The sequence below is a fragment of the Dunckerocampus dactyliophorus genome, chromosome 8 (assembly GCF_027744805.1).
Source record: "Dunckerocampus dactyliophorus isolate RoL2022-P2 chromosome 8, RoL_Ddac_1.1, whole genome shotgun sequence".
In the NCBI taxonomy this organism is placed as follows: Eukaryota; Metazoa; Chordata; class Actinopteri; order Syngnathiformes; family Syngnathidae; genus Dunckerocampus; species Dunckerocampus dactyliophorus.
In genome coordinates, this window is record NC_072826.1 from 6,517,514 (window position 1) to 6,529,251 (window position 11,738).

The 11,738-nt window shown below is 41.3% G+C and overlaps 1 protein-coding gene and 2 non-coding genes across 5 annotated transcripts; all 3 read left to right on the plus strand.

The window, feature by feature from the left end:
• Positions 1–57: 57 nt before the first annotated feature.
• On the plus strand, positions 58–11,735 carry stimate (STIM activating enhance). 3 transcript variants are annotated; one of them, XR_008572182.1, is made up of 9 exons: positions 58–953; positions 4,602–4,650; positions 4,743–4,838; positions 4,943–5,064; positions 5,423–5,535; positions 6,690–6,767; positions 6,865–7,008; positions 10,286–10,893; positions 11,014–11,735. XR_008572182.1 is itself a non-coding variant. In XM_054783726.1 (9 exons), the coding sequence occupies exons 2-9, from the start codon at positions 755–757 to the stop codon at positions 10,397–10,399; spliced, it is 915 nt and encodes a 304-aa protein (XP_054639701.1). In that variant the 5' UTR covers positions 66–187; positions 657–754; the 3' UTR covers positions 10,400–11,735. The 3 variants fall into 3 exon arrangements, 2 of the variants coding, with proteins under 2 accessions (XP_054639700.1, XP_054639701.1); XM_054783726.1 differs by having other exon boundaries at positions 66–187; positions 657–953; positions 10,286–11,735; XM_054783725.1 differs by having other exon boundaries at positions 10,286–11,735.
• trnar-acg (transfer RNA arginine (anticodon ACG)) lies at positions 8,302–8,374 on the plus strand. Its single transcript has one exon. It is a non-coding gene; the product is annotated as a tRNA-Arg (tRNA).
• trnar-acg (transfer RNA arginine (anticodon ACG)) lies at positions 9,039–9,111 on the plus strand. The gene has a single exon. It is a non-coding gene; the product is annotated as a tRNA-Arg (tRNA).
• Positions 11,736–11,738: the final 3 nt, after the last annotated feature.

Below are 11,738 nucleotides of genomic sequence, written 5' to 3' on the forward strand. Positions count from 1 at the left end.
AATTGACTTCATTTCCCAGAATACATTTCGCGGCAGTGTAAGTCACGTGATGCTACGTCTGTCAACATGAGTGGGCACTCGGCTGTGTAGGGAAACTGCGGGATGAAAGCGAGTCATGACCTGCATTTTTTCCCGTCTCGGTCACCGTTTTAAAAGCTGTAAACCGGGCGATTTTACCAGCATTCACGTGAGGAACGAATTCCTTTTAAATCTTCTGCAAATTACAGGAGTTCTGTTAGTGTGGTCGCATAGAGTAGTTAGCTTGTAAGCTAGGTAGGGAACTGTTAAAGCTAGTAAAAGCATCACTACGCTCCTGCCTTGTGTACGCTTTTGTCGCTTAATTTTGCGCACACCAATATTAAATTCGTGTTATAGAGTATTAAATGAGCGTATTGTTATGAATTGGCTCGGGTAGCGTATGACTTCAACTGTAATTCGTTACACCGGTGACTTGGTGGCAATTGCCGGTGGAGCCAGTAAATGTTGACTCTCACAGCACCGACCCTATTAAGTTACCATTAATGTTTAAGACTAACCTTTATTTACAAGTTCCCGACTGCCCGTTGAGTTTACCGTTACTTTATAAACGTGTGGCGCGGGAGAATGAGGCGTCGCCATCTCTCACACAATACTGTCCTGCTTACTGCATCGATTAGCTGACCAACATCTGCTGCAGCCCTGGAGGACTAAGGAGTCAACGGCTTGTGACCGAGGAGCAACCGTCCAAGGCTTTTCTTTTCATACCTTTACATCCATGGCTGGTGGGCTGTACACTCTTTCCCAGCAGGGGGACGTGGCAGTGGCAGGACTGTCCTCACTGTCCCTCAGCAACACGTCCTCGACCCCGACCCCTGCTACTGATAACAGGGGTTGTGAGAATGGCGCCCTGATGGACTCATTTGGGATCTTCCTTCAAGGACTTCTTGCTGTCATGGCTTTCAGCATTCTCATGTGTAAGTATGGAATATCCGACTCCAGCTCTTTGTCTCAAAGTTGTTCAGGACCATTGCTGTGTAAGCCAGCTGGGATGTTGACTCCCCCCATTTTTGAGGTTTTGGTCATCTATCATGTGATATGGACGGCTCGAAATGCCAAAAACATGTACCAATCCCCAAAACAACTATGTTAGAGAAATGCTGAAAGTTGATGGAAGCAGCTACAGTATTTAACAAACCTGTGACCCAAAACTGGATAGGCCAAAGAGAATGGATGAATGAATGAATGAGTGAGTGAGAGTCATGCAAGGTAAAAACTCTTTCCTCTACCAAATTGTCGTTACTTGAGTGTCATACGTATATTGAGTAGAAAATGACTGTTTCGAAGTCAACTCAGATTATTCACTGTCACACAGAGAAATCACTAGCAAATTACCGTAAAAACACAAAATCGTGTACTGACCCTTACTATTTACACGGTGACAAACGTGAGTTAATTGCTGTTGCTCAACTGAGTCATTTTTAGAATCAGAATAAATAGACCATATATTATTGTCAATTTTGCAGAACAATGAAAAATAAAATTGCTCAATGGGGTGTCACAAGTCACTCAGTTCAAGAGGCTACACGAGATTGGGTCCAAGAGAACGAGTCAAGGTTTTAACATTACTCTTAAGAAAAGTATAATGGAAAAATATTTAAAAATATGACAATATATTGCAATCTAGTAATATAATTTCTACTACAGCTACATTCTTCTGCACTCTGTGGGTATGCTAGCGGCCGCACCTAAACCAGCCGAGACAGAGACTGTATGACTGGCAAAAGGGCTCACTCTGTTCACGCCCTTGTTCTATGGAACAAACGCGCCAAGATGCTGAAACCAATGCACAGAGCGAACCGTCTTCCTGCCTGTTTGGAGGCGGGAGATAAGGAAAACAGACACACATGCACATAATAATAATAATAATAATAATAATAATAATAATAATGGATTTGATTTGATAGTGCTTTTCAAGGTAACCAAAGCGCTTCACAATTAAGTGAACCCATTATTCATTCACTCCTCAGTCAAACACCGGTGGTGGTAATCTACATCTGTAATCATAGCTTGCTGGAGGCAAGGTGGGTGAAGTGTCTTGCCCAAGGACATAACAACAGTGACTGATGGAGGGAGCGAGGATGGAACCGCTAACCTTCTGGACAACCTCTTCTACCTCCTGAGCCACTGCCGCCCATTATTATCATTTTATTATCATTTTCATTGATTATTTTTCAACTTTGTCATATTGTACTGAAACATGTTTACCACTTTCCCAGGTCACTTCTTAATTTCCCCTGATAGGATCTGTATGACCTACGGTATCTCTCTGTCTTCCTACCTAATGGAGTCCACTTCCTGTTTTATGGTCATAATCACATTTTTCCGCTTTGCCACAACTGGTACTTTTCTGTGGTGGCATCACAAAAACAAAAAAAAAACGTTCTTGTGGGGTTAATCCTCAGATTCTCGCTAAACTGAAGTCTCACAAGATATTTTGAGGTCTTGCGTGACGTCATGTTTGATGTTGTTTCCACCTCTGGAGTTTGTGTTACTTTTGAGGCATATTTATTTTCCAGATTTATAGGACTTCAGGTGCAGTCAACTTTTAGAGGTTTGCAAGTGCAACAAGAACATTGCAAACTTCACATTGAAAGGCTCAAAGTGATACTCGAACCTCAGGTGTTCTGTCTGTGAGACAACAGTGCTAACGACTTGGCAAATCATTAGTGTCCAAAGGGCAAGGAAAGCCTTAGAATGTTGCTTGCCTTAATCATAATGTGACTGTATTGTCCAGACACGCAGCTCCTTATTGAATTACAGTTTGGTGCCACACCTGGTGCATTTAAATGGAATCTCAAACTGACATGTCAAACAAATTTTGCAGACACAAACCCTTTATACATCAGAGCCATGCTACAGTCCTTTTCTGAAATAATGTACATTCTTTTTTTGTTTGTTGGTTGTCTTAAAAATGTTTAATTTTTTTCTCACCAGCTACAGCAGTTTTTCCCCACAATGAAGATGTTGGCGCTAAGGGTGAGAGAGAAACACTGGTAAACAGAGTTGTGGTTCCATTGGGTCAGTGTCTGGCACAGAGCTGACAGCTGTGCGACTTAATGAGTGCAGTCTCAGTTGTGTGCGCCCCGTCACAGTGCAGCCTCTTGTAGAGAGCAGAGAGGAATGTTCAGCACCACTGTTTTGCTCCAGGCACCACTGTGAGTAGTAGGTGGATGTGTGTGTTTGTGTTTGAGAGAGGCCTCCGCCTCTGTCCAGATCACACATCACTGCCAGCTTCGCATTGGGTGTGTTCAGAATAAATGAGGTCACGATTTGCATTTACAGTTTAGGTTTTAGTAAACATTAGCGCAAGCCCACAACTTTAATACTTGATTGTAAAAATCGAACTATCTGCTATTTGATTGTGAACATTGTTTTAAAAAGTAAACCTGTGGAGCCTTTTTGCCTTTGAACACTGGGAGTTTCAGTAAGTTATCAAACCAAACGCCTCGCTCATTCACAGTGCCACACAAAGTAACACATGTGTAACACACAATGTAATTGCACCACACAGACTATGTGGGTCTTGAAATGGACACTTACTAATATGCATGCACAATAATACTATTTTATGCCAATTTATAATCCACAAGGTATGCTGGGTAACCTTTTTTTTAATTGACTCATTTTGAGAGCCACTGTAAGTAAGAATAAATCACTTGTAGATATGACGTTGTTCCTGTTAGGCTATCAGATTAAATATTGATTTTGGTGTTGCGTTGCCAGCAATGACATTTTGGAAGCAGATTTCTGCATCAAAACGCAACACACCAAATGCCAGTCGGCCTGCACAGTGTCGGGCCGTGAGCACATTTGTGGACGTTGGGCCCTCATACCACCCTCATGGAGTCTTGTTTCTGACAGTTTGAGCATTGCATGCTAGTGTGCACTGACTTGGAGGATGTCATTTTTGTTTGTGCTCTGGCAGTACAGTACTCCTCCTGTTTGCCCCTGCAGCAGGACAGATAGCGGTCCTGCTGTTGGGTTCGTCTCCTGGTGTACCGGCCTGTCTCCTGGTATCTCTTCCATGCCCTTGACACTGCAGGGAGACAGAGCAAACCATGTGACATCCTGGCTGAGCTGCACTACCTGAGCAACTTGTGTGGGTTGCAGACGGTGCCTCATGTGTTGATGTACAAATGGCATTGCTTCATAACCGGACAGGTTCCCAGAAGAGTGATTGACTTGGATGGAGTTATACTGTAATGTCTGTGTTTTATAAGGTTATTATTATTAAATCTTACTTTTGTAATGACAATTGCAAAAAGTCCACTGGAAGAATGAAAAGAAATGCACAATGAACTGAGCTATGTTGAGTTCTCACGCAATAAGCTGATGTCTTACAAGATGGCAAAAACGTTGGTCAAATTCCTGTCTGAATAACCTTGGTGGTGGTTGAGATTCCACTGTATTGTGTTCAATGGAGGGTTGTTCTTTGATTAAGTAGAGAACAGATTTATAGACAGGAAATCCAGCTGCATTGATTCCCATTAATATTGCATGATCGGTTGCTACTGTACATCTCACTCACTCAGCATCCGTTTTTTGTTTTTTTTTCTCCACAGTGAAACGCCTCAGGGAGCCCAAACATGAGAGGAGGCCCTGGAGAATCTGGTAAGTCGGCTGTAATAATTCTTCAAATGAGTCCCCCAGCATTGCAGTGCTTAAGTAGTAGTGTATATGATATGTCTTGTGTCCCTGTGCAGGTTCCTGGATACTTCCAAACAGGCTATTGGGATGCTGTTCATCCACTTTGCTAATGTTTACCTTTCAGACCTCACTGAGGAGGATCCCTGCTCGCTGTGAGTCAGTCCTTTCCGTTCATCGTTTCTCATATATTTAGGGGTTTTTTTGTTGGTCACTGCTCTTCGTTTTATACATTTTAACCTTTTCCTTGTTTTCCTAGATACCTTATTAACTTCCTATTAGATGCCTCGCTGGGCATGTTGTTGATCTATGCTGGCGTACGAGCCGTCAGTGCAGTTGTCGAGTGGAGGCAGTGGGAGTCTCTCCGCTTCGGAGAATACGGTGAGGGCTGTAGGGGTTTGTTTGTTTGTCTGTCTCACTCACTCACTCTATCTCTCATCCCCCTGCCTCTCTTTGTCTATTTCTAGCTGTCCCTACATCTAGCATAGTCCTGTAATGCATCTAATGCCCATAGGAGGGCAGCAAATAGCACTTTAAAAGTTTGTGCTTTTTCCCCTACTGTACGTGAGTGGATAACTACATGTGGGGTGAATGAGCTATCTGGTTCTGTGTGGTGTGCAACACAACATATACAGCAGTGTGAGCATTAAATTTCCCGTCAAGGAACTATAATCAGACTATAATCTATACCACTGTAAACTTCTTGTGTTTTAATTATGTGTCTCTTGTGTCTGTTCAGGAGAGCCCATACAATGCACAGCATGGTTGGGTCAGTGTATACTCTACATCCTCATCATGATGTTTGAGAAAGTCCTTATCATGCTGGTCCTCCTCATCCCCCAGTGGAAGAAGGTCAGTATTGATTTGAGTACAAAGTCGGGAATATTAAAGGGATAGTTAGTATTTTTTGACATGAAGTTGTATGACGTCCCCATCAGCAGTGGACTATATCAGCAGTGACGAGCATTCAGAGTGCTTTGTCTGCCTGTGCTTCTTCAGTTTCTGACCATGTGTTCGTCTGCTAACAAAGAACAAAGTTAAGTGCATGCATTCAACAGCTTAATCAAATCTATAAATTACCTACAAACACAAAAAAAGCAAACAATTTTAACAGTTGGCCTGGGCTCACCTTTTCCTAGCATAAAGAGTAATGTGACCTTTGTCCTACTGGTGATTGTTATTCATGCAGGCTTTTGTGTAAACTAATTTAAATGAAAGAGGATTGATCCTTGATGGTTTGCTAAAGCCTTCCAAGATTGCTTTTAAAGGAAAAAAACACTGTCATGCCGGTGAACAATCCTGAATGATAATTGTAGATTATTGTATTGCTTCCAATTGAAAATAAATTTAGACATCATATCATATAAAATTTACAAAGGGATGATGTGTCAGCTCAGGTATTTTTTTTTTTGCTTATCTTTAAATTTGCTTATTTCTACATCTAATTTTATTACTTCCACGCAAGAGTTTGACTTTTCACTCACACCTTAGACTTGTTTATTTTTGCATCTGTGAACGGAGTTACGCAACCACTGAGCTGGTTTTCATGAAAAGGGGCGGGGTGTGGCATGGGCCAAAGAGAGAACTCATAACTTTTTGGGACAGACCCCCAGCCTTTTCATTTATTTCACAGGAAATATTACATACTCCTTGGTGGAGGTGTGTGCACTACAGAGTGCCTTTTGACTGGAGGCATAGAGACTTTACTTCTTCCACAGCTGAGAGCTCAGTCGAAGTCTATCTGCTTCTAACAAACTACCTCGTCAGATTGAAGTGGCTCATTCAGAACCAGCTTTCATTCTTTTGCTCGTACTCGATGCATGTCAGCAAGTGCCAGCTTATATGTGAACGTAATAAACTTGAAAAAAAATATTTTGAAATTAGAGCTACTTGGAGATTGGATGTTCCACTGTAACCTCTGCAAGTACATGTCAATAAAGTTTCTTTTTTATTTTATAGGCTATGCACTGTGTGTTTGTGACCAACATGTGAAATATGTGTTGCAGCTAGCCCTCCTCAATCCCATAGACAATCCTGACCTGGAACTGGCCATCGTCATGCTCATCGTTCCATTCTTTGTCAATGTAAGTCTTTTATTTTCCACTCTTCACACGTGATACTGTACTGTCATTCATCGGGGAGTGTATCATTCACTGCAGCATCCTCTGTGTTGTCCCCAAGGCCCTCATGTTTTGGGTAGTTGATAATTTCCTCATGAAGAAGCACAGGACCAAAGCAAAGCTGGAGGAAAGAGAGGAGGATTCTCGGGGGAACAGCAAAGTGCGCTACAGGCGAGCTTTGTCCCACGACGATTCAGAGTCAGAGGTTTGTGTCTCTCATGTGCAGACAGTGGAAACTTCTTTAGGTACAGTACACTCGAACAATCTAGTGAGGTGTGTCACAAGTGGTGCTTGTATCAAAATAATAATGCTCAGTTTTTTTGTTTATTTGATTTATGTGCTGATAGTTTGCAGTGATTTCTCTTCTGCTGAGAATGTTTATTACTCCCAAATGAAAACCTATCAAATAGGGATGCTCCGATCAGAGTTTTGTGCTGTAGATTGAGGTACCGATCATCCAGGACTGAAATCGGCCTATATAGATACCAATCACTTGGATTAATTACACAATTTTCAATGTACAATGCGTGCTATTGGCCAGGGGTGCCGTATAAAGGGGGAAAATCAGGACAATTCCAAGGTCCCTTGACAAAAAGTAGGTAATTACTAATAAAATTAGTAATTAATTAATGGGGGTGGGGGAGTGATTTATTTTTTTTGGGACCCAGAATTCCTGGCTGCACCCCCGCTACTGGCTATATTGAAAAAAATGACTCATAAAATCACCTTAATTTAAACAAAAACATATTTGACTTACTTTTTGAAGAGAACATACTGTTTTCCGCTCACGAAACTTACAGAGGATGAGAAGCCTTCGTTAAGGATACTGGATGTGAGAGTACATTGGTGGCGCTCTAGCAGGACTTCTGGGTATGTGAGAGAGCACTCCGCGAGTCTTCCACCGCTGAGAAAGCCTGGTCATATCGTCCCATGAATGCAGTTATTTTTCAGGTTATTAGCTTAGCCTTCTGACTGTCGCACACATACGGGCGTTACCTGCTGTTTGACTGATGATCACCCCACCAAACTCTGTCAAGGGTTTGTTCTTCAAAATCTCCACATATCTCAAGTGTAGATTTTAGATGTATGTGGAACTACAGCATCTCTGAACTCAAGTACTTGAGTTTATGTTCTGTCATCCCCCACCCCAGGTGTTTCTCTCTCTTTCTCTCTCTCTCTCTCTGTCTCTCTCTCTCACTTACTCACTCACTCTGATTTGTTTGAGACTTTGTTGCCAGGGTTATGCAACCATTGGGCTGGTTTTAAGGCAATGGTTAGAGGTGTAACATGGGCAATGTTGTGGTCAGACAGTGTATATTCATCAGCAATACTGCATGCACTTCCTGCTTGTGTGCGAGGTTGTGGCCAAACAGTGTATATTCATCAGCAATACTGCATGCCCTTCCTGTTTGTGTGCGAGTCTGAAGAATGTAGCTGAATGTTGACGCATGTGAGGTTTGCTGCCTTAGCTTGTACTCTGAGAATAGTGTTGTTCATGGGGCCAGTGGCGCAATGGATAACGCGTCTGACTACGGATCAGAAGATTCTAGGTTCGACTCCTGGCTGGCTCGAATTTTGTAATGAACGGAAATAGAAATGATCTATTCCAGGTTTAAACTGTCACCATCATGAAAACCTTTATTAACAAGGACCCTCCCAAAAATATATAAATTACGTGAAGTCTTTTGGTCATAGTAATTTATATCTGCTGAACAAAGCCCCTTCACTCACAGCGAGTGGGGGAAGGGTCTCTCCTTTAATGTGCCCTGGCCGTGTCAAAGTGTTGGGCCAGCGGCGCAATGGATAACGCGTCAGAAGATTCTACGCTCGACTCCTTGTTTGTTTGTATGTATGTATGTATGTATTTATGTATCGGACTTTATTAAGCCCACAGCAGGGAAATTCACTTGTTACAACAGCAAGCAAGATACGCAGTTGGCATGTCTCTTTGGTTTCGCATTTTGCAGAAATTTACAGCATCCAGTAATTGCAGGAATTTCACACAGTCACCCTAAATAGTTTAAGATTTCAACTTTCAGGGCCCACATACGTTCTAGGAAATAAAGGAAAAATAAATTATCTTGATGTTAAATGTTATGTCGTCATTACAAAGCACGTGGTGCATCAAAGCACGTGGAGCCTCAGCCTGTCTGTGCGCTGGTCTTAAGCAGAACATGTGGCATTGGGGGAGGGGCTGTCTCTTTTGATTTAAACTCTGGGAAGGTTTGTTTCACAGGGCCAGTGGCGCAATGGATAACGCGTCTGACTACGGATCAGAAGATTCTAGGTTCGACTCCTGGCTGGCTCGTTGTTTTTTTTTTTAAGAATTTGTTTCAGTGCTTCTGAAGAGACTGATCAAATCATGCTGTTTTGTGGTTTATGTCATTAGTAGGAAAAAATATATTTCAGCAAATTGTATTTTTTGCCTAAATGAAGCATTTTCAACTATAAAAATAGCTAAATGAACTCAAATACGAATATAAGCCGTTAAGAAGACGATTCAAACTGTGAATGTATTATTGTACATTGGTCACTATGTGTCAGTAATTGTTCGGTGAGACAAGCTCAAGACTTGATCAACAACAGGCTTTTATTGCAGGTTTAAGTTATCTCACAACAGGCACAATAATAACAATATAATAATAATCATAGCAATAACACTGGGCCATAACCCACGACAAGCTAAAACTTAACTTTGAACCCCTGATGTCACTTCCTGGCGCCCACCCGTTCTGCTCCCCTAAACACATTTACTTTGACACACACAAGCACACAAGTTTTATTTATGTCTTAAATTGCTTTTTTTCTGTATTGAGTAATGATGTAAACTTGACTACTGTATATATGGGTGTTATTTCATGTCTAGAGGGCTATAATAATGTTTAAAAAAAAAAAGTATTTGCCATAACTCCAAAAATATTCCATTAATAAAGGAAGGAATCCTACTTTACGGAAATTCACTTACAATATCATCACTTATCATGGGAAATATGTTTTAATATAATAATATAATTTAATATAACAATATAGTAATATGTTTTAATGTATGGTTTTACTGAGTATATTTCACACTATATGTTTGCACACCTTGCATAACTGCATGAACCTTGATGGCACACCACAACCAAGTAAATGTCTGGTACTATACATACACTACTACACACTTACTGTACAGTACATAGCACTGTGATGAATTGTACTGCATAGAATAAGCAAAATAATTTCAGTTGAATTGAGTTAAAAGTTGGAGAGTGCATTATTCAAAATTTTGGCGCCAAAATTTACATTTTTACTGCAAATGAATCTCGTCTCCAAATATCAGATATTGGCCCTTCTTCACTACTAAAAATCGGTATCGACCCTGAAAAAAACATGTCGGTCGATCTCTAGGCTAGAGTATACTGTAGGTCACAACCCCTTTAGACAAATGAACACTTGACCTGATCTTGCATTCTCTGGTCTCTTTCCTTTTTTTTTTTTAGATCCTTTTCTCAGCAGACGATGAAATGGACGAGTCAGATGAAGAGGATGTTCGCCGCCTCACAGGTCTAAAGGCTGTGAAGAAAAAGAAGCTGCGCATGGGCATCCCTGTTTGACAGAGTGCCACATTAAACGCGCTACCAGCCACGTCGGAAGCAAATGTACATTCCACCACACTTCCTCCTCCACAGACAAACGTAGGATTCCCTTTAATGGCGCTAAGGACTTGGGATTTTTTTGTTTACAGCTATCGAGTTTAAATTTTTGACACAACACTCTTGGATGGGTATTGTGTTTAAAGACATGACTGAGCATCACGTTAAAATGGACGCCTACTAATAGGACTATTAGTGTATGGACGTCGGTTGTTGAGGATCATGGACTGAATAACTTCCACAATGCAAATGAAATATTTGTTGGAATTGTATTCTCCATATGGATTCCATCTTCTCTTGTAGACATACCACCAAGGCCTGTGTCTGTGTGTGTGTGTTTGTGTGTTTGTATGCTGTTGGACACTACTCAGGCTTGAAGGAGTGTTACCTGACCAGAGCGACTCCAAGCACAGTTGCACCCCAAACTACTGTGATTGTTGCTTGTGCGCACAAAGGTTTGCAGAATCCTTTCACTTCAACAGCAAGTCCAGTCACTGCAGAATCCCTTAAATGTTGTTATGTGTCATTGATTTGTGTTATCTCCTGTTTTTTTTGTGTTTTGTTTTTTTACGCAGCTTTGTTTGTGGGACAAAAGTTGGGCTATGCTTACTCCAGAAGTGTTCCTTATCCCATCACTCCCAACAAGACGAACAGATATGGGAACGCGCTCTTGCACAATTAATTACATTTGTTTTTGTCTTTCCATTTGTGTTTCTTTGGCACGGCAGTGTGCCCGAGCGACACGACCAGCATATGTTGTTGTTGATGTGTTGTTATTGTTTAACCAGGGCTCCAGGTGCATTCAGCAGGCTGTGATTTGAAGAATGTGATGTGTATAGACCTCGATACTGTTAAGTGACTGTGGACCAAACAGTTAATGGGAGATAAGGTGTTAGTATAAATATATGTTGACGTGACAGGTGGACCCCTTCAAAGTTAATGGAGTGTGGTGGTGATGACTGCGCCGCTGTGGAAGATTTCAAGGTGGCCTGAAAATGATATTTTTTTGGAAAGCAGGTAACTACAACATCTTTGAAGCTGTCATATTAGCTAGGAGATGCATTCTGTTATTTTGCAAGATGATTCAAAAGAGAGGTAAAGGGGCTAAGGTACTATTATACTGTAAGTGATTTTACAATAAAGAATGTGATAAACTATTTTGCGTGCAGTGCAGGCTGCTTTCCCATCGTATCACATTTATAGAGTTCTCTAAATATTTACATACATATATATGTATGTATGTGTGTGCGTGTAATATCAGTGTCATCCATTTTCTATACCGCGTGTCCTCATTTGTCAT